This window comes from Giraffa tippelskirchi, chromosome X (genome assembly GCF_054371585.1).
Source record: "Giraffa tippelskirchi isolate mGirTip1 chromosome X, T2T-mGirTip1v1.2.pri, whole genome shotgun sequence".
Lineage (NCBI taxonomy): Eukaryota > Metazoa > Chordata > Mammalia > Artiodactyla > Giraffidae > Giraffa > Giraffa tippelskirchi.
The window spans coordinates 23,274,403-23,298,918 of record NC_137289.1 but is presented as its reverse complement, the minus strand read 5'-3'; the positions used below and the strand labels follow the sequence as shown (position 1 = coordinate 23,298,918).

At 38.6% G+C, this 24,516-nt stretch overlaps 1 protein-coding gene across 11 annotated transcripts in view; it reads right to left on the bottom strand.

The window, feature by feature from the left end:
• Positions 1–22,246, bottom strand: part of ZNF280C (zinc finger protein 280C) — a 58,151-nt gene extending 35,905 nt beyond the window's left edge. For 2 of the 11 annotated variants that reach the window (XM_081566607.1, XM_081566612.1), the window contains exons 1-5: positions 21,832–22,227; positions 13,697–13,742; positions 13,527–13,580; positions 7,119–7,262; positions 3,751–3,860 (exon numbers count right to left, since the gene is read on the bottom strand). In XM_081566607.1, the coding sequence (XP_081422733.1) occupies positions 3,751–3,860; positions 7,119–7,262; positions 13,527–13,557 (285 nt within the window). In that variant the 5' untranslated portion in view covers positions 13,558–13,580; positions 13,697–13,742; positions 21,832–22,227. Of the gene's footprint in view, positions 1–3,750; positions 3,861–7,118; positions 7,263–9,510; positions 10,003–13,526; positions 13,581–13,696; positions 13,743–21,831 lie in introns of those variants that run through there. The other 9 variants (XM_081566602.1, XM_081566603.1, XM_081566611.1 and 6 more) reach the window with 9 other exon arrangements.
• Positions 22,247–24,516: the final 2,270 nt, after the last annotated feature.

Genomic DNA, 24,516 nt, shown 5'->3' with positions numbered 1-24,516 from the left:
TAGCAGTACTAATGAAGACCTAAAATGATCTCTCATATTTATATAAATATTTACTTTTATTTATACAAATAAATAGGCAAATTAAAGTTAAGTATGGTTAAGTAAGGTTCCCAATACAACCCAGCTTGTTATTGATGAAGCTGGATTTAGAACTCAGGTTATCCTTACTACAAAGTCTGTGCCTTAAACCGTATCACACTTACTTTCTTTCTTATTTTTTAATGTAGGTAAATATAAAATACTTTTTATTATTTAAACATTCTTTAAAATAATTGGCTCCTGAAAGCAAAAATAACAACAACATATTGAACGGTTTATAATATATCACACTTACTTTTTTTCACATTTACTTTAAAAAGAATAATAATCTCCCTGCCTGCCCCAAAGAGTTACTGAGGTTAAAGACAGGTTTAAAAATTTCAGAGAAAATTCCCTTACACAGGATTCTCAATTCATTTGAGAATATATGTCATCCTCAACTGTAGCTACATAATCACCTGGAGGGGCAATTTTTTTTTTAATCTATTATGCCCAGGTCTCACTCCAGCTGACAAAAATCCCTATTTTTAAAAAGCTCACTAGAATTGGGAACCTGATTAAGGCACTCTGATTAAACACCTGTGTCCACAGAAACAAAAAATGCTGAGTTTGGATGAGCTCTAGTTTCTAACTTTTGTAACACAAAAGATACCCATGTCTTATTATTCTTCCTCCCTGGGTCCAACAAAAGAATGATTTTCATATACCTGCATTTGTGCTTTTTTACAGATTTTTTTGACATGGACTATTTTTAAAGTCTTTATTGAATTTGTTACAATATTGTTTCTGTTTTATGTTTTGGTTTTCTGGCCTGGAGTCATATGGGGATCTTGGCTTCCCGAGCAGGGATCAAACCAGCACCTTCCAAATTGGAAGGCAAAGTCTCAACCACTGGGCTGCCAGGGAAGTCCCCATCTGCATTTAAATAACAATGTTTCCTTATTTTTTGTGTGTGTGTGGTTTGTTTTTCCTTGTTTTTTCCTCTTTTTCTGGCCTTGTTGTGCAGCTTATGGGATCTTAGTTCCCTGACCAGGGATTGAACCCGAGCTCATGGCAGTGAAAGCGCCAAGTCCTAACCACTGGACTGCCAGGGAATTACTTGGTTTGTTTTCCCTAAATGCCAAACTGCTTTTTATAGCATGAGAAAATTACTGAGTTCATCTGATTCTAGCTAAAATCAAATAATTTTTTTCATTTCTTGTAGCCTGCAATCTTTAGGTACACCTATTTTTAAGAACAGTCTGTGGAGGGACTTCCCTGGTGGTTCAGTGATTAAATTTGTCCTTCCAATGAAGAGGGTACGGGTTTGATTCCTGGTCCGGGAGCTAAGATCCCACAAGCCTCTCTGCCAAAACCGAGGCTTTGGCCCAAAATAAAACAGAAACAATTCTGTAACAAATTCAAATGGTCCACATTTAAAAAAAAAAAAGAACAGCTTGTGCATACTTAGAGGATCCAAGTTTGAGATCCAGTGGTCTGGGTAAAGGTTCTCATTTTAGAAATGAAGAAAGTGAGGCTCACAGAGGTTATAACAATAGGAACAAAGACAGAATCAGCATTAGAGTTTCATTCTCAATCTAGGTTCCTTGAGGAATATTAGCCCAGGGCTCATATTATTACTGATATAATTTCAGAATGAAGATATTAGTTTTCAAAAAATGAATTTTTTTGCTTGAAAGGCCAAATTTAATCATTGGCAAGAATACTATCAGTTTTCTTCCATGAGAGGCAGGCTTTGTGTATTTCTGAGAACTGGAACACTGTGTGTGCCAAACAGATCCTAAAGGTGGCCTCCATGATTTCCTCCTGATATTTACACTTGTCTAATTTCCCCTTGAGTGTGGGTGGGACCTGTGGTTGCTTCTAACCAAGAGAATTTGGAAAATGCAACAGGATGTACATGATTATGTTATAAAGCCCATCTTTCCCTTGCTGGCTTTGAGGAAGCAACCAAGTCCTGCTGGGAAGGCCTACATAGCAAGAAACTGAGGACAGTCTCCAGTTGACAGCAGCAAAAACTGATGCCTTCAGTATGACAACCCACAAAGAACTGGATACTGCCAACAACCATGTAAGCCTGGAAGCAGTATTAAATGATACTCCAGCTCTCTCTACCTGATACACTGATTGCAGCCTGGCCCACCAGAGGACCAAGTTAGGCCATACCCTAACTCCTGACTCACAGAAACCATGAAATAATAAGTATATATTGCTTTAAGCTGCTAAGTTTGTGGTACTATTGTCATGAAGCAATAAATAACTCTATGGTGCTTTGTCAGTCATCCTTTCAAGTAAAAATGGCATTCTATTTAAAAAAAACCCAGCCAGTTCAGTTTGTGATTCATTCTCACAAATGCTTTTCCTCATGGGAAACTTCATACTGCAGATATAGAAATGCTTTATGCATACTACCCATTTCATCACACAGAATATTTAAAAAAAGAAGTGTATTCAAAGGTCGAAAGTTAATAAAATTAGAAACAATTTATTGCATATTCACAGATATTCTTAAGTGAAAGTGAAATTTTTCTATCGTGAGTACTTGGTGATCACCAATCCAAAAACTACTAGTACAGCTGGGTACCACTGCCTTGATTCATATTAAGCCACCAGCAGTTTCAGGTCCATTGCCTTTGCACCACTAGTGCAAATGTTGACAGAGTAAAAAGGGCAAAGGTCTTAGTGTTACTAAGACAACGGTTTTGACCTCACAGGCCCCCTGAAAGAGTCTCAGGGAACCCCAGTGGTCTGTGAAATACACCACTGCTCTAAGATAATGCTTCTGTTTTTAAAAGCATATACTTAAAAGTACATATGAAAGTAAAAGTGTTAGTTGCTCAGTTGGGTCTGACCCTTTGCAACCCCATGAACTGTATCCCACCAGGCTCCTCTGTCCACAGAATTCTCTAGGCAAGAATAGTGGAGTTGGTTGCCATTCCCTTCTCCAGGGGATCTTTCTAACCAAGGGATGGAACTCGGGTCTCCTGCATTGCAGGCAAATTTTTTACTGTCTGGGCCACCAGTATATACTTAAATGTACGTATGGATGTGCATATTTTAAAAACTTTGGGTTAACCTGGATTGAAATCCCAGATCCATCATTACTGGCCATGTGGCCTAGAGTGAATCATTTAGACTCTCTGAGCCTCAGTTTCAACTATAAAATGGGGGAAATAACTGTGCTTACCTCATAGAGAAGTCATAAGAATTAAAACAGATTAATTTATATACAGCATTTAGAACTAAGACTTAACCATACTAACAGACTAACAAATGTTAAATATTACCATTATCGATTATTTCAATTAAAAGTTTTAAAAACGAAACTATGAAAGTATGTTTTCAAAATAAACAGCAATAATGACCTTGGAAAAATCTTCCCAATTAAGAATACCCAGTTCAGCTTACTATCTTAAGAATTTTGCCATTATGCAGTATTCATTACTGATTATACTTTTAAATCACTTTTGAATAGCATAGTTTTCAATATCATACCAATTAAGCATACTATGTGATTTACTGACAGGCTAAATAGTTCCTGCTGCTATTATTTTGGGTATTGGTTGCACTATCATAAAAATGGTGACATTTTCTGATAGTGATTATGTTTCTACTGGGATGACAACTAGCTATGATAGTCCACAATTCTAACTCGGTATTATAATATCTAGTGTGTCCCTATGCTACTTGTGTAGTTTAAAAGACACTTACAGGTTTAGACACGTTCTGAACCGTATCAGAGCTACATGAAGATCTAGACTCAGGATGAAATCCAGGAAAGGCAGCCTCTGGACTTGATGTCGGGTCTTCGTCGTCTTCACCTAAAGGCATGAAAGCATCAGCAACACTTGTATTTTTTTTCTTTTTTTTAAAAAATTAGTTTATTTATCTATTTTTTAACTTTACAATATTATATTTGTTTTGCCATACATTGACATGAATCCACCATGGGTGTACATGTGTTCCCCTTCCAGAAACCCCCTCACACTTCCCTCCCCATCCCATCCCTCCGGGTCATCCCGATGCACCAGCCCCAAGCACCCTGTATCATGCATCGAACCTGGACTGGCGATTCATTTCACATATGATAATTTACATGCTTCAATGCCATTCTCCCATATCATCCCGCCCTCGCCCTCTCCCATAGAGTCCATAATACTGTTCTATTTATCTGTGTCTCTTTTGATGTTTCGCATACAGGGTTATCTTTACCAATTAACTAAATACCATATATACACAAATACTGACTATTTTTTTACACAACCAATTCTACCACGATATTTTACTTTAAAGTAATACAGTAATACTATACCTTGACTGACTGTCTCATTCTTTATTTCCTTTGAAAATAAGCTAGGATTATCCCTGTTCAAAATATCTATGAAAATTATATTTATTTAAAATTTTTTTATTTCAGTGAAAGTATATATTATGATAATAGAAGAATTTTCCCAAAAAAGTCCATATATAAGCAATACTTGAAGCATATTGCTTTCTTTTAATGGTGACAGGGTTGTATACAGACTTGGGTTACTGTGACTTGAAATCAAGCCCTTTCCCAATCTCCATGTCACATTCACACCCCTAAAAGCCTGGAAGTTTCATCATGGGCAAGCTGACGGATTATCTGTACCACTGCTCTTGACTACTGACAGGGATACCATCAGAGACTAAATTGAATCTAGTTTATAAAAGTGTCTCATATCTACTCACTACACCAAAAGTCAATTTGAGCCTGACATGATCTTCTGGATCAGTCTAAGATTGCTCACTGTTGTATGCATGTGAACCCGTAACTTCTAGGTTATTGACGAATCAAATGAAAATTTGGAAGAATAGAGATTTACCTAAAATTGCTAGTCAAGAGAAGGTACAAAGCAGAAAAAAAAATCCCGTAAGACATCAAAAAATTTCCCTTTTCCACTCCTAGTAGAAAATAACTAGATCTCATAAAATAATTGCATAAAGAGTCACACAAAAGTAGGGCTGTTTTATCATATGAAGTGCTCTATGACTAAGCACTACAAAAGTCTTTTAGAAGAAAAATCTGTTCATTCAAATAAGCTGGTATTGCTTTCATTTAGAAATTCAAGATACGTATTTATCCAAGCCATTAAAGAATTTCTATAGTACTTTTTGGTGACTGTAGTCCATCAAACACAAGTTTTTATTCCCCCTCTTATAGTAGTTTCTTTTAAAATATTTAGCTCATGTTCCATATGCTAAAATATTTTATGACTCACACGTAAGACATGAATAGAATCATTTAAATTCTGGGTTATTTAGGAAAGAAATTTCACTGGGATCAAATTTTTTGACAGAATCACTACTAATACACATTATTTTAGTTGAGTAACAGTTATCTCTAATTGATATATATCCAATGTCAATAAGATGATTTGAATAACTTTTAAATATGGTTAATACTTCAGTATAAAAATCATGACAGTGACTAGGAAACATTAAGATAACTTAATATTCTGCTCCTCTATCAGCAGCAAATATACCAACATGCCTACTTCATTGAAGTGGCACTCCACTTAGCATCTCTCAGTTTGCCACAGGAAGTGATACTGAGAATTAAACTAAATTATTCTACCTTTGATAACTGAATTGAAGTGCTATTCCAAGTTTAGAGACAGAGAAGCAAGAACTAGGCTTTCAGAAAATTAAAAATCTTTCTCTAAACCACACTAATCTGCACAGCCATAGTAAGAAAATATTGGTATGCTGGCTACATTCTTCGGTAAATCCTCCTGGCTTAACAGAAGTAAATATAATGAGAAAGAATCTGTTTCTTCATTTGCCACTGAAACTAAATATGTTGTTCCTCTGAATTTTACACAATTCTAATTGGACTTTTTGTTGTTGTTGTTAGTTTTAGCATTAGCCACTCAGTTGTGTCCGACTCTTTGTGGTGACCCCATGGACTCTGTTTGGACTTCCCTGGTGGCTCAGATGGTAAAGCATCTGCCTACAATGTGGGAGACCCGGTTTCAATCCCTGGGTCAGGAAAATCTGCAGAAGGAAATGGCAACCCACTCCAGTATTCTTGCCTGGAAAATTCCATGGACGAAGGAACGTGGTAGGCTACAGTCCATGGGGGTCACAAGAGTCAGACACGACTGAGCGACTTCACTCACTCACTCATGGACTGTATCCCACCAGGCTCCTCTTTCCATGGAATTCTCTGGGCAGGAATACTGGAGTAGTGGATTGCCATTCCCTTCTCCAGGGAATCTTCCTGACCCAAGGATCAAATCCAGGTTTATTGCATTGCAGGCAGATTCTTTACTTTCTGAGCCATCATGGAAATGATTGGACATTTAACAAGTATCATTAATATCTTCACTTTTACATTATAACAACGTTAAATCTAATTAATAGAAATCCACAAAGGTATCTGACATTCTCCCAGAAAGCCATGAGGATTACGTGTGCTGACTGCCTGCATCATCCTAGTATACTGGCTGAAAATCAAGCCACTGTATATTCTTCATGAATATAATCAGGACTTGCTAAAAGATGGGTGTGGCCAGAAGCTACTGTTCATGTTGATATACAAACCAGAGCCTTTTTATTTTGTAGACATGAATCAAGAAGACACTGATGAGGCAGTTGACTGAGTGTCATAAACTCCATCAGAGACTAACACAAACTTATTTACTAGTCTGATGTTTTAAACAAAGCATTCCAACACTTCCTTTTCTAGGTACATTTGGGCTTAAGGAAGAAAAAGAAAAATTAACAAATAAACAGGTAAATAGATGACTTGGCTCCTATAAAATTATGATTTCTAATCTCAACAGGTCTACAATGCTGTTAGGCAATCTTAACGTTTTAGGCAACTCAGTTAACATTTTCCTTTTCTCTCATATGATATTTTTTTCCTCTCACACCACCTTATTCAAGTTCCTAACCACATTCTCCTTCTGATTCTCACAAATTCTTACTGACCGCTATACTCTCCTCTCATGTCCAGCATCTTATAGTATAACAAGGACATATAAGACAGTCCCACATTCTCCACTAGAAACAACATCTCTTAAAACTTTGCTTCACTGAAAGTAAATGCGTACTTGAAATGGATGATTTTGAACCTGGTATCGCTCCAATAAAGATCAGCTCATCATCGTCTTCCTCCTGCGTTTCTGTTTTCTTCTGCCACGGTTCCAACTCTTCTTCTTCACATTCCATAAACAGCTCTGCCATTTTGGAACTATCTAATTTTCAAAAAGAGAGAATCAAATTTTATTTTTCTAAATATTTTCTTGTAATCCATAGTATGATATTTAATATGAACTTTACTAAGTCTAATAGTAATTACTGAACTGACATTTTTAAGTCAGAAATGGTAACAAAAGTATGAAACTCAGAACCCAATCTCTAAGATCTAAACTAGTAAAATTAAGCTAGCTAGGAAGACAGTGGATGACAGTAGTTATTTGCTGCTGCTGCTGCTAAGTCGCTTTAGTCGTGTCCGACTCTGTGCGACCCCATAGACGGCAGCCCACCAGGCTCCGCCGTCCCTGGGATTCTCCAGGCAAGAATACTGGAGTGGGTTGCCATTTCCTTCTCCAGTGCATGAAAGGGAAAAGTGAAAGTGAAGTCGCTCAGTCGTGTCCGACTCTTAGCGACCCCATGGACTGTAGCCTACCAGGCTCCTCCGTCCATGGGATTTTCCAGGCAAGAGTACTGGAGTGGGGTGCCATTGCCTTCTCCGACAGTAGTTATTTAGTGGCTAATAAATTTTAGGAACAATCAAATCCAATCAAAGTGAGTTTTAATTTTATTGCTAGAATACAATTATATTCACAAAAAGATTGTACCTAACTCTTATCTGAAAAAAACCCCAGACACTTCTGTATCATAATAACAAAAGGGAGATAAACTGAGAGTAAGAAGCAACAGGTGAGAGAGATACTAGGAAAACTGAACCAGATTCAGGGATACTAAGCACAGGGCAACAAAGGGATGAAGTGCTGGAACAAAAATAGGATAATTAAGTGAGGCTTATTCCATCCCAATGCAGCATTTCTCACTTGAAGAAACTAAGTAAAGAACATACTGTGGGTACCACCAGTCTGTAAGTGCTGACCAATCACAAAGACCTACCAGGAAGCACCTTAGTGTCTCATTTTTAAATATTGGACAGATACCCAATAAGCACCAGAAATATGATTAAAATCTCTAATGTGAAAGACCAAAGCAATAAAACAGATCAAAAGATATTAAAACACAGGTAATACTGATGACAAGAAAAAATATTAGAGACTATAATTAGCATTTTAAAGATGTAAGACAGGAATGCTATAAAAATTAATATTCACAAAGCTAAAAGATTAAAAACAAAATAGCCAAAATTCAGTGAAGAAAAATAAAGTGCCAAAATTGAGTAAATATACCATGCCATGGGAAGAAAAATAAAGTGCCAAAATTGAGTAAATATCCCATGCTGTCAGCGCATGCACACATGGTGCAGTGCTAAGTTGCTTCAATCATGTCTGACTCTTTGTGACCCTATGGACAGTAGCCTCCCAGGTTCCTCTGTGCCAGGGATGCTCCTGGCAAGAATACTGGAGGGGGTTGCCTGGCCCTCCTCCAGGAGATCTCTCCAGCAGCTCCCACAGTGTAGGCGGATTGTTCACTGCTGAGCCACCTGGGAAGCCCCAAATATCACATAAATGGAACTAAAACACAAAAAAATATACCTATACTAAATAGAAAAGAAAAGTTTGTGATAAATCAATTTCAAAACTACAACTCCCCTAATAGAAGTCCCAGAAGAAAAAAAAAAAAAAAACAGAGAAAAAGGACAGGGAATATAATAAAAGGAAAAATACAAGAAAAAATTCCCAGTTCTAAAGAACATAAATTCTCCAGATAAAAGGACCCACTAGCACCTAGCACAACGATCAAGAAAAAAATCTACAGTAGGTGGACAAGTCATGAAATTTCAAAATGCTGGAGTTAAACAGAATATCCTAAAATCTGAGAGAGGAGCAAGTTAGAAAAATTTCAAAAATCTTAGTGAAAATAATTTTTCAATTTAGCATTCTATACCTAGACACAATTTTTGTCAAGCATTAAATTATATATTGTTTCATCAACAATTAAAAATAAAAGAATAAAGACCAGTAACCAGGAGTCACTCCGCTCCGTCCCGGCAGGAAGCGACATGTTGGTGTCTCAGGTCTTGCTGAGGCAGCACGGGATTCCCGTAATGAACCTGTTGGACAGCAAGGCCTACTACTTCAGCCCGTTGCTGTCCGTGTGGAACCTGGTCTCGGACAAACAGGACTCACTGGGCCAGTGCGCAGACTTCAGAAGCTGCCTGCTGGCCCAGGACGCCATGTTGTACTCCCGATCGTTAGCCACAAGCCAGGGCCGCGCCTCCACCTGCTGGGGAGTCAGGCGGCCTAGCTCTTCTCCGTGCCTTACATGGGGCTGCAAGAAACCACCCTAGCCTACCTGGACAGTCCAGTCGCAGCGGTGTTAATTCTCCATTTTTCACGAGTACCAACCGCCACTGGCTCTGCTATGCGCAGTATGTCTTCTCATGTTGTACCGCCTGTACACGAGGTTCCCGCTCTCGTGCGTTACATTCTCTCGCCATATCTCCTCTCTCGCAGTACCCCTCCCCCCTCTTGCGGTACCCCCTCTGGCAATAGCACCACTGGCTCCACTATGTGCAGGATGTCCTCTCACCGATACTGCCTCTACACGCGGTACCCGCTCTCATGCCGTATGTCCTCTCTCGTGGTATCTCCTCTCGTGGTACACTCCTCTTTCGTGTTACCGCCACTGGCTCCGCTACGCACACTATGGCCTCTCATACAGTACCTCCTGTACACGTGGTACCTGCTCTCGCACGGTACGTCCTCTCGTGCGGTACGTCCTCTCGCGTGGTACGTCCTCTCGTGGTATCTCCTCTCTCGTGGTACCCCCTCTCGCCAGCAGTACCTCGTGAACAAAGGGTTTGAATACTGACTCCCGGAAATAGTGCAAGGACTTACTAGGGGTGGATCACACCTCCACTGGAAGTCAGTGGGAGTACACAGAACTTCTGCTTCCAGCACCTATTCACCGAGTGCCAGGAGCAGCTCAACCTCCTTACGGACAACTAGCCTGCTCCCCACTTCCCCCCCACACACCGAGGGCAAGGCTGCACTGGCCACCAATGCCACAGGAGGTGGGCTGTCCTGCACAGAGCTCCTGTCCTAGGCAGCTCTGCCCACAACTCTTCCCTCCTTCCAGGGCTTGGAGTGGAGTTGGGTCTCTGCCCTGCTGCCCCCAGACCAGTGATGCAAGCCCAGGCCTGCTGTCTCCAGCACAGCCCCAGGCAGACCCAGTGCAGACACCATCAGCGGTGCCAGGCTGCTTCAGCTATGATGAATGAGCCATTTGTGAAGAAAAAAAAAAACAAACCCGAGACATTAGAGGATTATGTAGACTACCCTGAAACCTATGTGAAAGAAAAGCCTATTCCAGCACACAGGCTATTTTTGTACTAGAATCTGCTAGCCTGTAATACGGTCAACAATCAGGATTTCCCCATATAATCAGGATTTCCCTATAAGGCACTTGGACAATGGGCTTCCCTGGTGGCTCAGATGCTAAAAAATCTGCCTACAATGTGGGAGGCCTGGGTTCAATTCCTGGGTTGGGAAGATCCCCTGGAGGAGGGCATGGCAACCCACTCCAGTATTCTTGCCTGGAGAATCCTCAGGGATAGAGGAGCCTGGTGAGCTACAGTCTATGGGGTCGCCAAGAGTTGGACCAGACTGAGCAACTAAGCACAGCAGTTGGACATTGGTCACTTGTAAGAAATTTAAACTCTAATTATGACAGCTTCATTGAAAAATAACTGTACTGAAATTAACTCGTCCATCTTCATTTGGTTTTAGTTTTAAGTGTTTGTAAAAAGAGACTGTTTGGGGGGGGATGGGGCAGAGGGTGGGTGATTTCTTTTGTAAGTGTAAAATAAATGGACATGCATTAGATAGCAAAAAAAAAAAAGAATAAAGGCCAGCAACATCACTCAAAATTTACCTCCCATTCACCCTTATTTTCTTGCTGCTGCTGCTAAGTCACTTCAGTCATGTCCAACTCTGTGCGACCCCATAGACAGCAGCCCACCAGGCTCCGCCATCCTTGGGATTCTCCAGGCAAGAATACTGGAGTGGGTTGCCATTTCCTTCTCCAACGCATGAAAGGGAAAAGTGAAAGTGAAGTCACTCAGTCGTGTCCGACTCTTATCGATCCCATGGACCGTAGCCTACCAAGCTCTTCCATCCATGGGATTTTCCAGGCAAGAGTACTGGAGTGGGGTACCATTGCCTTCTCCGAGGAAGACCATATCAAAATATGAGACTTAAGGAGGAAGACAACGGAATGCAGAAAACATGACATTCAACACAATATAAAGACAAAAGAAAGTCCCAGGGCAATAGCTTTTTAAAGTCTAGAGAGCAACCAGCCAGAGTAGAACTGAACATTACTCCCAGGAAGAATGTCTCTAGGAGACCAAACACAAGCGCGCGCGCGCACACACACACACACACACACACACACACACACACACACACACACACACTCGTTAGATTATCTGACAAGTTTTACCGTGTAGAAAATCAAGTTAAGAGGTGACAGAAGGGTGTGAGAGGACTTGGCTATAGGTTCTAGTAAAATTTAGTGAATTTTAAAAACCAAAAAAAATTTAATTTGCTGGATACATCAGCAAACAATGTTTGTTATGTGGTCATCAAAATAAAAACATCAAATATGATTTAACTAGAAATTAAGAAATAACTACATTGGGAGATGCTTAGGGGGTGGTTAAGTGTAAGAAAATTAAAATCCTGCTCTTCCTTGATGGAAAAATCATTAGATAATGGCAAAAACTGAAGATTCAAGAAACAGTGGTATTTTAAAATTTTAGAAACATGGAAGCAATTATTTTTAACAACTAAACTATTGAAAGTGGATGTTGTGAAAAAATGAAAACAACAAGGAGTACAGAGGCCCAAAATGTATGCACACCTCCTCTATTGCTTGCTCTGTCACTCTTAGCTAGATATATGGAGTGAGATGTGGATGGGGTGACAACTTTGAAAAAATAAAAACAAAACTAATAACTCCAGGGTTCTGACTTAGATGATGATATCCTTTTTTTAAATTAGATAATGCTCTTTAAAATTTATCTTTCATTTATTTTTTAATCTAATTGATTTTATTTATTTGGCTGCCCTGGGTCTTCATTGTTGCACACAGGCTTTCTCTAGTTGTGGTGAGCGGGCTTCTCATTTTGGTGGCTTCACTTGTGGCAGTGCATGGGCTTTAGAGGGCCCAGGCTTCAACAGTTTGGGTGAGCCGGCTTAGCTGTCCCCATTTGCCTGGACCAGGGATTGAACCTGTGTCCCCTGCATTGGCAAGTAGATTCTTAACTGCTGGACCACCAGGGAAGTCCCTTGCTGTTTCTTTTTTTAAATTTATTTATTTTTAATTGAAGGATAATTGGTTTACAATATTGGTTTCTTTTCTGCCATACATCACTGTACATGTCTAACTCCAAAGTGAGCTCCTTGAGAGTAAAGAACATAATTTCTTCTTCCTTTACATTTCCTCCTACACACAGCAGTCTACTGGATATGCAGTAAGCACTTAACATATGGTAATATAAGGGCTAAGAAACTAGGCAAAGTCAGGGAATGCCAAATTAAAAAAATGAGAGACCCATATATACTGATAATAAAAAATTATATCTGTGTTACTACCATGGTCTTAATATGTAGATACATAGGCCTTCCACATTCTTTTTAACTGGGTATTGACACCATCACTATATTCAAGATAGATTGCTGAGTAAAAAGTTTTAATGGCACGTAATAGTATATATCACTTCAGTTCAGTTCAGTCACTCAGTCGTGTCCGACTCTTTTGTGACTCCATGAGCTGCAGCACACCAGGCCTCCCTGTCCAACACCAACTCCCGGAGCCTACCCAAACTCATGTCCATTGAGTCGGTGATGCCATCCAACCATCTCATGATCTTACTTAGAAATAATTTATATTTTTGTCTACACATAGAAAAAAGTTTGTGATTAGGTATACCAAACATATAATAGTTAACTCTGGAGTTGAGGAAGAAACACCTCATTTCTATTTTACTGACATTTTTATTGTATGTTGTTCTTTTTTTACTATAGTATTACTACAATCCTGGAGGAGGAAATGGCAACCCACTCCAGTATTCTTGCCTGCGGAGTCCCATGGACAGGGGAGCCTGGCAGGCTACAGTCCTTGCAGTCACAAAGAGTTGGACACAACTTAGAAACTACACAGATTACTACAATAAATTTAAAAGGTTTTTTTTGTGTTTTTTTTTTTAATATGCCCACCTCTGTCTCTCTCACATATTCTCATGAAGCAAGGTTATCAATACAAGAGCCAAGTACGCTAGTATCACTTGCAGCAGCAATACTTACTTTTTGGTTGAAAAGACGTGTCGTCGTCCATCAAGTTGCAGAGTCACCTAAGCACTAACAAATGACATCAATCAATTTTATGAGTTACTTTAAGTAACACCAAATATATTGAAATATGATATTTGGGTTTCAAAAATCTTTGGGTCTAATTTCAATTTCCAGAAACTCACCATGTGACTCCAGACAAGGTAGCAAGTTAGGTCTTAGTTTTCTGCCCTATAAAGTAAAGATACTTACTATTAGGGTGGATTTGTTAAATGTTCACACATTAAATATTTTTCTCTATAAAAAGTTTACCTTTTGAGTTTGATATATACATACTACTCACTTTACATAACTGGTTCATTCCTGAATGATGAAAAATTTTTAAATAAAATCCTGAATGTAAATAGCATTTATTACTTGAAGAAATCTGATAAATTATTTAATTACAAATAATTCTTGAAAGGCATCCTATAAAAATGAGTAATCACCCTATAATACATGTTTTAGTAAATTTGAGTTTGAAATGTTAAGTAACATTAATTTTTAACTGTTATTCTTCACATTTCAGAAATAATATTATTTTAAAAATGCATTCAAAAGAAATTTTTAGGCTTTTTTTTGGTTTCTTACCAACGCTAACTAAAAGGAACAGAAAATTAGTTGGACACATTTTATCATAGGTTAATTCATTAAAAAATAATTACTCATTGCCTTCTGCACTCAATGTAATGTGCTCAATTCTAGGGAAAAAATTGATAGATAAATCATAGTACTTACTTTCACAAGTTTATGATCTAATGTCTATGTTTCTTTGGGCTTTTTAAAACATTTAAACATTTTCAAAAAACATTTAAATTGCTTTTTAAAAACAATAACTTCTGTTCTGAATTCTCATGCACATACCATATTTTTTTACATGCAAGGTAAGTATGCTTAAAAAACTTTCAGCTATTTAAAAAAGTTAAAACTTAAACATCAATAATCTAAAGTATTAAGATAAACAGTTAACTGAGTCTCTACATATTTCTTTATCCTCAGACTAGCAAAAGCAAGCTTTCTTGCTTCTTCCAATTCCAAATCATTTCCTTTAATCATTAGATCAAAGGAAAAAAAAAACTAACTCCAGAAGAAGTTACTGGTAGAAATGTCTGAATTACCATTATAAAATTCTCTAGTGAATTCTGTACTTAAATATCCCTAGTTCTGAAGTTTGGCTACTGAAACCTCTGAACTGAATTATTTGAATAGTTACTGCTTGTCCCTGAACTAGAATTAAGGTTAATGCATATGTCAAGTAGATAGATTCATGACAATTCTTGCTCGGCATTAAGGACCTACTGCTATGAAGAATAGAGAGTATTTTTTAAGAGTCACCACTGTACAGCCTTTGAAATTCATATAGAATCCTTTTATTAAATGATCATAAACAATACTGTTTGGTACAAAAGGCCTACATTAGTACTAAATATACAAGTAGTCTATATAAACAAGTCACATCTACTGCCTATGACTACAGAGATAGCTTTTGAGGCCAATGGCAGCCACCAAGGAGCCTCAATTAGTACATTCATAAACACTCTCGGATGCCATTAGAATCATAACTTTAGTCTAAAGCTACGTTACCCAATAAAGCAGTTAAGCCTCCCCAAAACGATCACCACAAAAAACTCTCAGATCATTACTTCAGAGCTTTGGTGGGAAGGCAAAGACTTCTATGAGAAATTAAGTCATTTGTTAAAGAAATGGAATATCTAGCAAAATATGTAAGGAGTATCTTAGCATTCCTATAATAGTAACTCCAAAGGGTCTCCAGGTTCTGCAACTCAGAGTTGACACCAAAGTAAGTAGAAGAGAGCTCTCCACCTCAGCTACTGACTCAGGTAGGAATACTATGCCCAAATTTAATACACTGATCTTATGCGGGGGAAAATGAATTTCAAGTAACTGACCAATGAAAGACCTCTTGGAGCATAATCCATTCAGTTTTTGGAGACTGCATGTGTAAATAATTATAACTACTATATATATATATATACGTATATATATATATATATCTTGTTTCAGCTTTTATACATCTAAAATTCAGCTATCTTTTAAGAGTTAATTCTACAAAAAATTTTTTAAAAATCTGTGGATTAAAAGAATTACAATAGTACATTGTATGTTATGTGCATTTTACAAGATGAAATACTTGAAAATATTAAGATGCCATTTCACACTCACTAGGATGGTTGTAACTAAAAAAACAGATTAATAACAAGTGTTGGCCAGCATACGGAGAAACTGGAACCTTCATATACTGCTGGTAAGAATATAAAAGGGTGCAGACACTGTGGAAAACACTTTGGCAGTCACAAACTTAAGATTTAAAATTAACATTTGTTCTTGTTTCCTTAGCTAAGTCGTGTCCAACTCTTTGCAATCCCATGGACTGCAGCACACCAGACTTCCCTGTCCTTCACTATCTCCCGGAGTTTGCTCAAATCCTTGTCCACTGAGTCAGTGATGCTATCTAACCATCTCATCCTCTGTTGCCCTCTTCTCCCTTTTCCCCCTGAACATTATGAAAAGGCAAAAAGTTAACACATAACCCAGCAATTCCACTCCTAACAAGAGAGAATTGAACACGTTTGTCCACACAAAAACCTGTAGATGAACATTCATAGCAGTACTATTGATAATAGCAAAAATGTGAATGACACAAATGGCTGATTGATGGAGAAACAAAATGTGATATACCTATACAAGGGAATAATATGGTCATAGAAAGAATGAAGTACTGGTACATACTACAAAATGGATGGATGGATCTTGAGATTATACTAACTGAAAGAAGCTAGTGAGAAAGACTACATATTGTATGATTTCATTTATATGAAATCTCCAGAAATGGCAAATTCACAAAAACAGAAAGTGGAGTAGTGGTTGCTTACAGCTTGGAGGATTTGGGGGTAAATGAGTGACTCCTAATGGATATGAGGTTTCTTCACAGGGTGATGAAAATGTTTTAAAATTGATTGTGGTGATAATTGCACAGCACTGTGGATGTACTAAAATCACTGAGTTGTACACTTCAAATGGGTGAATTGTACATTATGTGAATTATAGCTGAATAAAGCTGTTAAGCATATAATAAGCTGATAGGATATAAGCCTGGTAGTGATGGAGATCACTACATGGAGAAAGACTACCTAAGAAAGACACCAACAAAGAATAGCAAAGCCATAAGATTACAGAGTAGAGAAAAAGAAGGTAGAACAGGGAGACATTCAAGTTCTGATGTGATACGTGTATATATTGCAAAATGATCACCACAGTAAGTCTAATTAACATCTATCACTACAGTTGTTGTGAGTGTGTGTGTGATGAGATCTTTTAAGAGCTACTCTCTTGCAGTAGCGCGTGTACTCAGTTGTGTCTGATTCTTTTCAACCCCATGGACTGTAGCCCGCCAGGCTCCTCTGTCACGGAGTTTTTCAGGCAAGAATACTGGAATGGGTTGCCACTTCCTACTCTAGGGGATCTTCTCCACCCACTGATTGAACCTGCATCTCCTTCATTGGCAGGCGGATTCTTTTACCACCGAGAAGCCCCCTGCTCTCTTAGCAACTTTCAAATACCCAGCACAGTCTTATTAATTGTAGTCACACCACACTATATTACATCCCCAAGATTTATTCTGTAATTAGAAGTTTGTACCTTTTGACCACCTTCACCCAATTTTGTCCTCCCCTCCCCCAATCTGTGTTGTGTATCTATGAAGTGTGTGTATGTTTTAAAAATTCCACACACAAGGGAGATCACAAGTTATTTGTCTTTCTTCATCTGACTTAGCATAATGCCCTAAAGGTCCATTCATGTTGTCACAAATGGCAGGATTTCCTTCATTTTAATAGCCGAATAATATTCCATGGAATAATGTGGAATAATATTCCATATTTTCTCTATTGATTCATCCAAAGATGGACACTTAGATTTTTCCATGTCTTGGTTATTACAATAATAACATTATAATAATGCTGCAGTGAACATGAGGGTGCAGATATCTTTTTGAGTTAGTGTTTTTGTGTCCTCTGGGTAAACACCCAGAAGTTGAATTGTTTTATTATATCAGTACTCATGTTTTTGTCTATATTTACTACTACATTGTCATCAAGTACTATTACTTTTACTGCTGGTACCTAATAAAAGAACAGAGAGAAAGAATATCTAAATGATGTATTTTTACTAAATAAAGAGAAAAATAACAGTTTGTACAGAGAAATGAAGGTATTGAAAGAGTTTAAATAGAAAAATCTTGCTACTGCCTAGATAGATATGAATTATGGGTGTGAAAAACTCAATTAGTCAGTGACTTTTCTTCACCAAAGTGTATTATTCAATGTTGTAAGGTTGATTTGAATAGCATTGATTTTGTAGTCCTGATTATTTTATGACTGTACAAGAATTCTACGAATATTTAAATATTTTAAGTAAGAGGGTATCTGTGAAAATGTTTTCTTTATAATAGGAATTAATTGGTACTGTACTCAAATCCAAGAAAAACTGTATTATACCTTGGTTTATTAGACAACTTCACTGGCACCTAAAAACAGTTCAAACTCTCAAACCAGGTCTTGGGAACAAATCATATATAATTTAGAAGAAAAACATAGACTCATCATCTTGTCTTTGTCCAAGAAGTTTTTATATTGTGGAAATTATTTCTTGAAAGCCTGAATACAGGTGTATTTTGAGTCTATGTACATTTCGAGCAGATCTTTAATAACTTTACTATTTCTTTCCTAATTTAAGCTTTCAACTTTTGTCTCAGTTGACTTTCATAATTCATCTATATGTAGAAAACAGCTACTTGACATTAAGATTTAAAATCATTAGCATAATATTTTGCAAAGCTTGTCTACATTTTAAAACATTTTAACATTAGCTTTTGAGATGGACCACCATTTTAATAAAATATACTTTCTGCAAAGTAATTTTTATATCATATTTGAGTAAAGACTTTATCTATAAGGAGATGTTTTTATTGCAATTCATATGTAAAAGATACAACCCGGAGAAAAAAACTAATATATAGTAGACCTTTCAAAGCCAAATTATGTAACAAATACTTCACTGAAGTTTCATAAGGTATTCTATAATCACTAATTTATAAAGTAACCTCAGGAAGTATATATTGTTAATTCACATTTTATAGGAGTAAAACTAAACCACTAGGGAAAATATCAAGTAAAGATATGGAGCACAATTATGGGAACACTAGACATAGGAGCTGAACAACTGAGTGGGAATTTGAAGTCTACCACTTTCTGGTTGCCAAACCTATAGGATATTTAATTGGTCTCTTTGAACTTAGTTTTTCTATCTGTAAAATGAAAACAGTAATATCTTCCTTGCAGCACTACTGGAAGATTAAATAAAGCACATGAAAAATTATTATACAGTAATTTGCCTTATTTTGCTCAACATTTCCTTCTTTACTAAAAGTCATACAAGTTGATGAATATAAGCACTAAAAAGAAAAAAAAAATTCTAGTTCATGTATAGAACTGTTAAAATATCACAAATAAAGAACGCCAGATTAGTAGTTCTCAAACTTTTTATCTCAGGCCCACTCTTCATTCTTAAAACTTACTGACGACTCCAGTGAGCTTTTTGTTTATGTGGATTTTATCTATTTATACTTACCATATTAGAAATTGAAACTAAGGAAAAAATTAAATATATATTAACTTATTTAAAGTAATAAAAAGCCCATCACATGCCCATATAAATACTTTTAATTAAAATAACTATTTCCAAAAACAAAAAATCTAATAATGACACTGATTTACATTTTTGCAAATGTCTTTAGGATCTGTCCTAATAAAAGACAATTGGATACTTATAGCAATTTCTGAAATGTATTTTTTGTTTTTCTAAGAACATACAAAGGAGTATACCATCTTATTAATACTTATCTAATAAAACTGGCTTCACTATTTTTTATTCTTATGCAATTATTTCTAAAATGACTTAAAATACAAAAGATGAAAGAAAAATAGTCTATTGGACCCAGATGGTATACAGGGATGGCTACTTTTCTTGACATATGGTTATTAAAAACACTTCTTAAAAGAAAACTGCTTTGCAAGGAATGAATTAAAAAGGCCTAGATATGTTTTTGATACAAATCATGGAGAAAACCAAGTCCTTCTTGAGTCACTATTTAAAACAACCTGACTGAAAATCATGTATACTTTAAGTCCTTCTCTGAAGCAAAAAGAAAAATATTCAGGGTTACATATTTTGTGAATATGTGAAATACTTCTGACCTTCAAAAAAGCACTTTTGAAATAAAACATGTTTTCAATATAAATATCCAATAAATATCTTATCTGTCACTAAAACTATGGGTTATTTTCTATTTACAAAAATTGCTAATCATTATTTTCCCTCTATAATAACAACAGAAATATTTGGGTATGGTTCTAAATGTCCTCTTGAATAAAGAAAACAAATTGAAGAGGAGGTACAGAAATATCTATTCATTCCCCTTACTCTCTTTTTCCACTAAAAAAGCTGCTGCCAAGGAGTAAAACCCTGGGCTGAAAAAATTAGATTGGACTAGAAAACGGAACTGATGAAAGTGGGTTGAAAAGGAGAAGCTGAAATTTGGACCCCTTCAACATAGAACTTTTTCAAATTTTCCACATACTTGGAAATAATATTATTTTAATACTAAAAAGTTGAAAAGATATGAATTCTTTTTTTAAAATTTTTACTGAAGTATAGCTGATTTACAATGTTGTTTTGACATGAAGTCTTAAATATTTTAAATATAAAAGAAAAGAAAATGGAAAAATGCTACCTATATGTTTTAGGTGAGTCTACTTGCTTTTCCTCTTTAACCACTTCACTCTCACAAAAAGCGGATCATAATATAGTGGACTGAGCATTAGCTAAGGAGTCAGAAGACTTAGGTTCAAGAATTGGTTCTATCACTCTTAACCACAGCACTAAAGGTAAAATCTCCTTGAGGTTGTTTCCTCAACTTCAAAACAGTTCTATCAACACCCCGCAGCCCACCTCAAAAGAGATGAGAGCAATGAAATGTATAAATGCAAGATACAACTGTAGTGGGATTTGTACCAATGTTAACACATCAAGGGCACACAGCCTTAATTTTATAAGCAAATGGGTGTCTTCATAGGCTTAGTAAAGTTTCTGCTTAAGGAGACAGTTTGAATTTTCACTGTAACCCCCCAAAGCAGGACACATCACAAATGCTAAGACGAGGATTTTGTGGTTAAAATTCTATTTCTCGGTTTTAATTTTATGTTTAATGGCACTAAAAGACATTAAAAATCACTGTTCAAACCTGAAAATAATAAAAGCAAAATTTAAGCTCACAGATTAAAAAATACCAAACAAACCTAAAAAATCCTTGCAAACAAAGAGAACTCCTTAGATGTAGAAGAAGCTAGTTCACTTGACACTTTCTTCTCTGATCTCTCCTTTTAAAATAGCATTAAAACTTGAGATAAGTTAAGAGGAACTCCCTCCGTGTCTAGAGAAAGATAAAACCTCAGAATGAGATAATTTTTTCCGTCTCATTAAGTAAAACCTGCAACGATCACAGTTAAAAAATTGTGTCTCTAACTCCACGTTTCTCCTCAGGGCTCTTCTGCTCTAGACAATAACGGAATGGAGCACGATTTCTATGACGGAGGAGAGAGGTCCCTTTGGCAAGAACAAGGGTGTGAGCACTGAATGACCAGTAACCTGGTGGGGAGGGGGGTAGTCAGCACAGCAAGGAGGGGCCCAAGGGGGCCAGGAGCCAGAAAGTTCGGGACCCTCTCTCCCCTCTATTCCCGAGACTGAAGAGCCTTGAGGGTGGGCGGGTCTCGCCAAACATCGGCATCATATGTACAAAAGACCAAAGGGAGTTGCCTCCAGAAAGAAAAGCCAAAACCCGGCTGGGACAGACCGACACTTAGGCCCCCGAAGGTGAGGAGGGAGCAGCAGCAACCCGCGCGGCTCCGACCTGAGGGTGGCCAAACGCTGTCGGCCTGAGGGTGGCCAAACGCTACCGCCAAGCAGCTACCTTTCCGAGATGCCTTCCCCGCGGGGCTGGCGCAAGATGGTGGCCCACCCGCCACGGCGCCAAGTCCGTCCCCTCCCCCGCACCCTGGGCCATCCTGGCGACCTATGCCAGCATCCAGACCCTTGACCCAGTCCTCACAGCCGGGCCATCTCAACTGCCCTCAGAGCAAAGTGGCCACAGCCTCGCGGGAGAGCCCCTGCCTGCTTCCGCGCGGCGCAGGCGGGGGACACTTACCGCGAGCGGGGCAGGTCAGCCTGACTGGGTCTCGGAGGAGGAGAAAGAGGAGGAGGGAAGGGAGGAGCGCGAAAACATTAGGCGGCGACTGCAGCCACAGCGACGGCCCACGGCGACTCTCAGAGCGGAATGAGTGCCTCAGAAGAGGGCAGAAGTATATAACTAAGCGCGCTGCCTCATGGGTAGACGCCAGCTTCTCCCCCTGCCCCCCCGCAAACATCCGGGTTTCTTTTCTAATTGACCAGGGAGGGCGGGCGCAGACATGTGCAAGGCTTTACATATTCTCGAAGTCAGCGGTGCACTGCTTGTGGGTCGTGGGCTATGGGTCACAAGCCGTGAGTCAGGGCGAAGGTCTGGGGCTGAAGCAGATCACCTCGGTCAGCCACTGTCCAACCCGCGTTGCAAACCGGAAATCAGGGCTGCACATCAAATCTGAGCACGTGGAAACGTGAATTCTAGGTCTTCACCGTGTGTGGAGCTGGACGCTCCAGGTTGAAAAATACTGTACCCAAGAGGTGAAGACATAAACCAGATGAGTAAAAGGAATAATTATTTAAATAATTGACTAATTTAACTAAATTTGTTTTTAAAATATGATTTTGGTTGCATCTCTCAGTTATTCCTAACTCTGTCATATAGATGTCTATGATAATTAAAATGTTAAGAAGAACACTTGCCAAGATTCTGCTTGCAAAAACATATTCTAAACAATGTATAACAGTATAGAAAGTTTCCTTTCCCAGTTTTCCTCATAAGGTCTATGGCACTAGTGGTCATCCTCACAAGAGTTGCTGCTAAGTCGCTTCAGTCGTGTCCGACTCTGTGCGACCCCATAGATGGCAGCCCACCAGGCTCCGCCGTCCCTGGGAGTCTCCAGGCAAGAATACTGGAATGGGTTGCCATTTCCTTCTCCAGTGCATGAAAGGGAAAAGTGAAAGTGAAGTCGCTCGGTCGTGTCCGACTCTTAGCAACCCCATGGACTGGAGCCTACCAGGCTCCTCCGTCCATGGGATTTTCCAGGCAAGAGTACTGGAGTGGGGTGCCATTGCCTTCTCCGTTGCATTAGTTGCCAGTACCCAAAACAATATCTGATATACAGCTGGACTAAGGTGACAGCAGGTGGGTATCACAAGAGTTATCAAGACTTAAAACCTTGCCTCCATAGTTCAGGAATTACTATGCATGTAAGTTCAATAAACCACTGAACTGTGCCAACTTTTCTATTTGAGCAGATGTCTTCTTTCTCACCTATACTGCTCTTTGCTACTGGTTCTGATAATAAGCTTTACAAGGAAAGACAGAAAATAATCAAAATAATGAGCATGGAAAGTTTAAAGCTCCAAAATCTTAAAGTATTCATAGGTTGTTCCCCACCTCTTTTTTTTTTTACTTTAAATTTATTTTTTAATTGAAGGATAATTGCTTTACAGAATTTTTTGGTTTCTGCCAAATATCAACGTGAATTAGCCATGGGCTTCCCTGGTGACTCAGCTGGTAAAGAATGCACCTTCAATGTGGGGACCTGGATTCAACCCCTGGGTTGGGAAGATAGCCTGGAGAGGGGAAAGGCCAGCCACTCCGCCTGGAGAATTCCATGGACTGTATAGTCCATAGGGTCTCAAAGAGTCGGACAGGACTGAGCTACTTTCACTTCACTCCCTGGTGACTCAAACAGTAAACAATCTGCCTGCAATGCAGGAGACCTGGAAGATCCCCTGGAGAAGGGAATGGCAATTCACACCAGTATTCTTTCCTGGAGAATTCCCATGAACAGAGGAGCCTGGCAGGCTCCTGTAGACTGGCGGGCTACAGTCCTTGGGGTGGCAGAGTCAAACATGACTGAGTAACACTTTCACTTTCATACAGGTGGCCCCTCCCTCTTGATGGGCTGATAAAGCTCAGTGCCCTCTCCTTTGTTGTCAGGAGGAAATTTAAAACTAGGAAGTTTATAGTCATGGCACCTTCTCTTTCAGTGCAGGTGGGAAATTTCAAACTCACAACTCTCCAGCCCTCTGCCTCTTCCTTTGGTGCAAGAGGGAAATTTAAAACTTGCAAATCTACAGCTAATGAGTCCCACCCCTTAGAGACTGCTGCTGCTAAGTCGCTTCAGTCGTGTCCGACTCTGTGCGACCCCATAGACGGCAGCCCACCAGGCTCCGCCATCCCTGGGAGTCTCCAGGCAAGAATACTGGAATGGGTTGCCATTTCCTTCTCCAGTGCATGAAAGGGAAAAGTGAAAGTGAAGTCGCTCAGTCGTGTCCGACTCTTAGCGACCCCATGGACTGTAGCCTACCAGGCTCCTCCGTCCATGGGATTTTCCAGGCAAGAGTACTGGAGTGGGGTGCCATCGCCTTCTCCCCCTTAGAGACAATAAAGGCCTAATGCACTCACTCTGCTTCTCTCTCAAGACAGTCCTGACCATTTTGGCCCCTGTGTTTTCCGTGAGGGTCCCCTGAATAATGAAATTTCTCTCGAATTCTGTATAAGTGTCTGAGCCTGCACATCTAAACTAAAATTAGGAGGAGGGAGAGTCAGTCTGCCTCAGAGGGATGAACCAAACCAAAATTCTAATCCAATTTATTCTTTATTTTATTGAAAAATATAATAGCAAAGAAGACTGGAAAACTCTGGTCAGCAAATTTTCTTTCAAAAGGAAATGTACATAAGAAGCCAAATTACAATAAA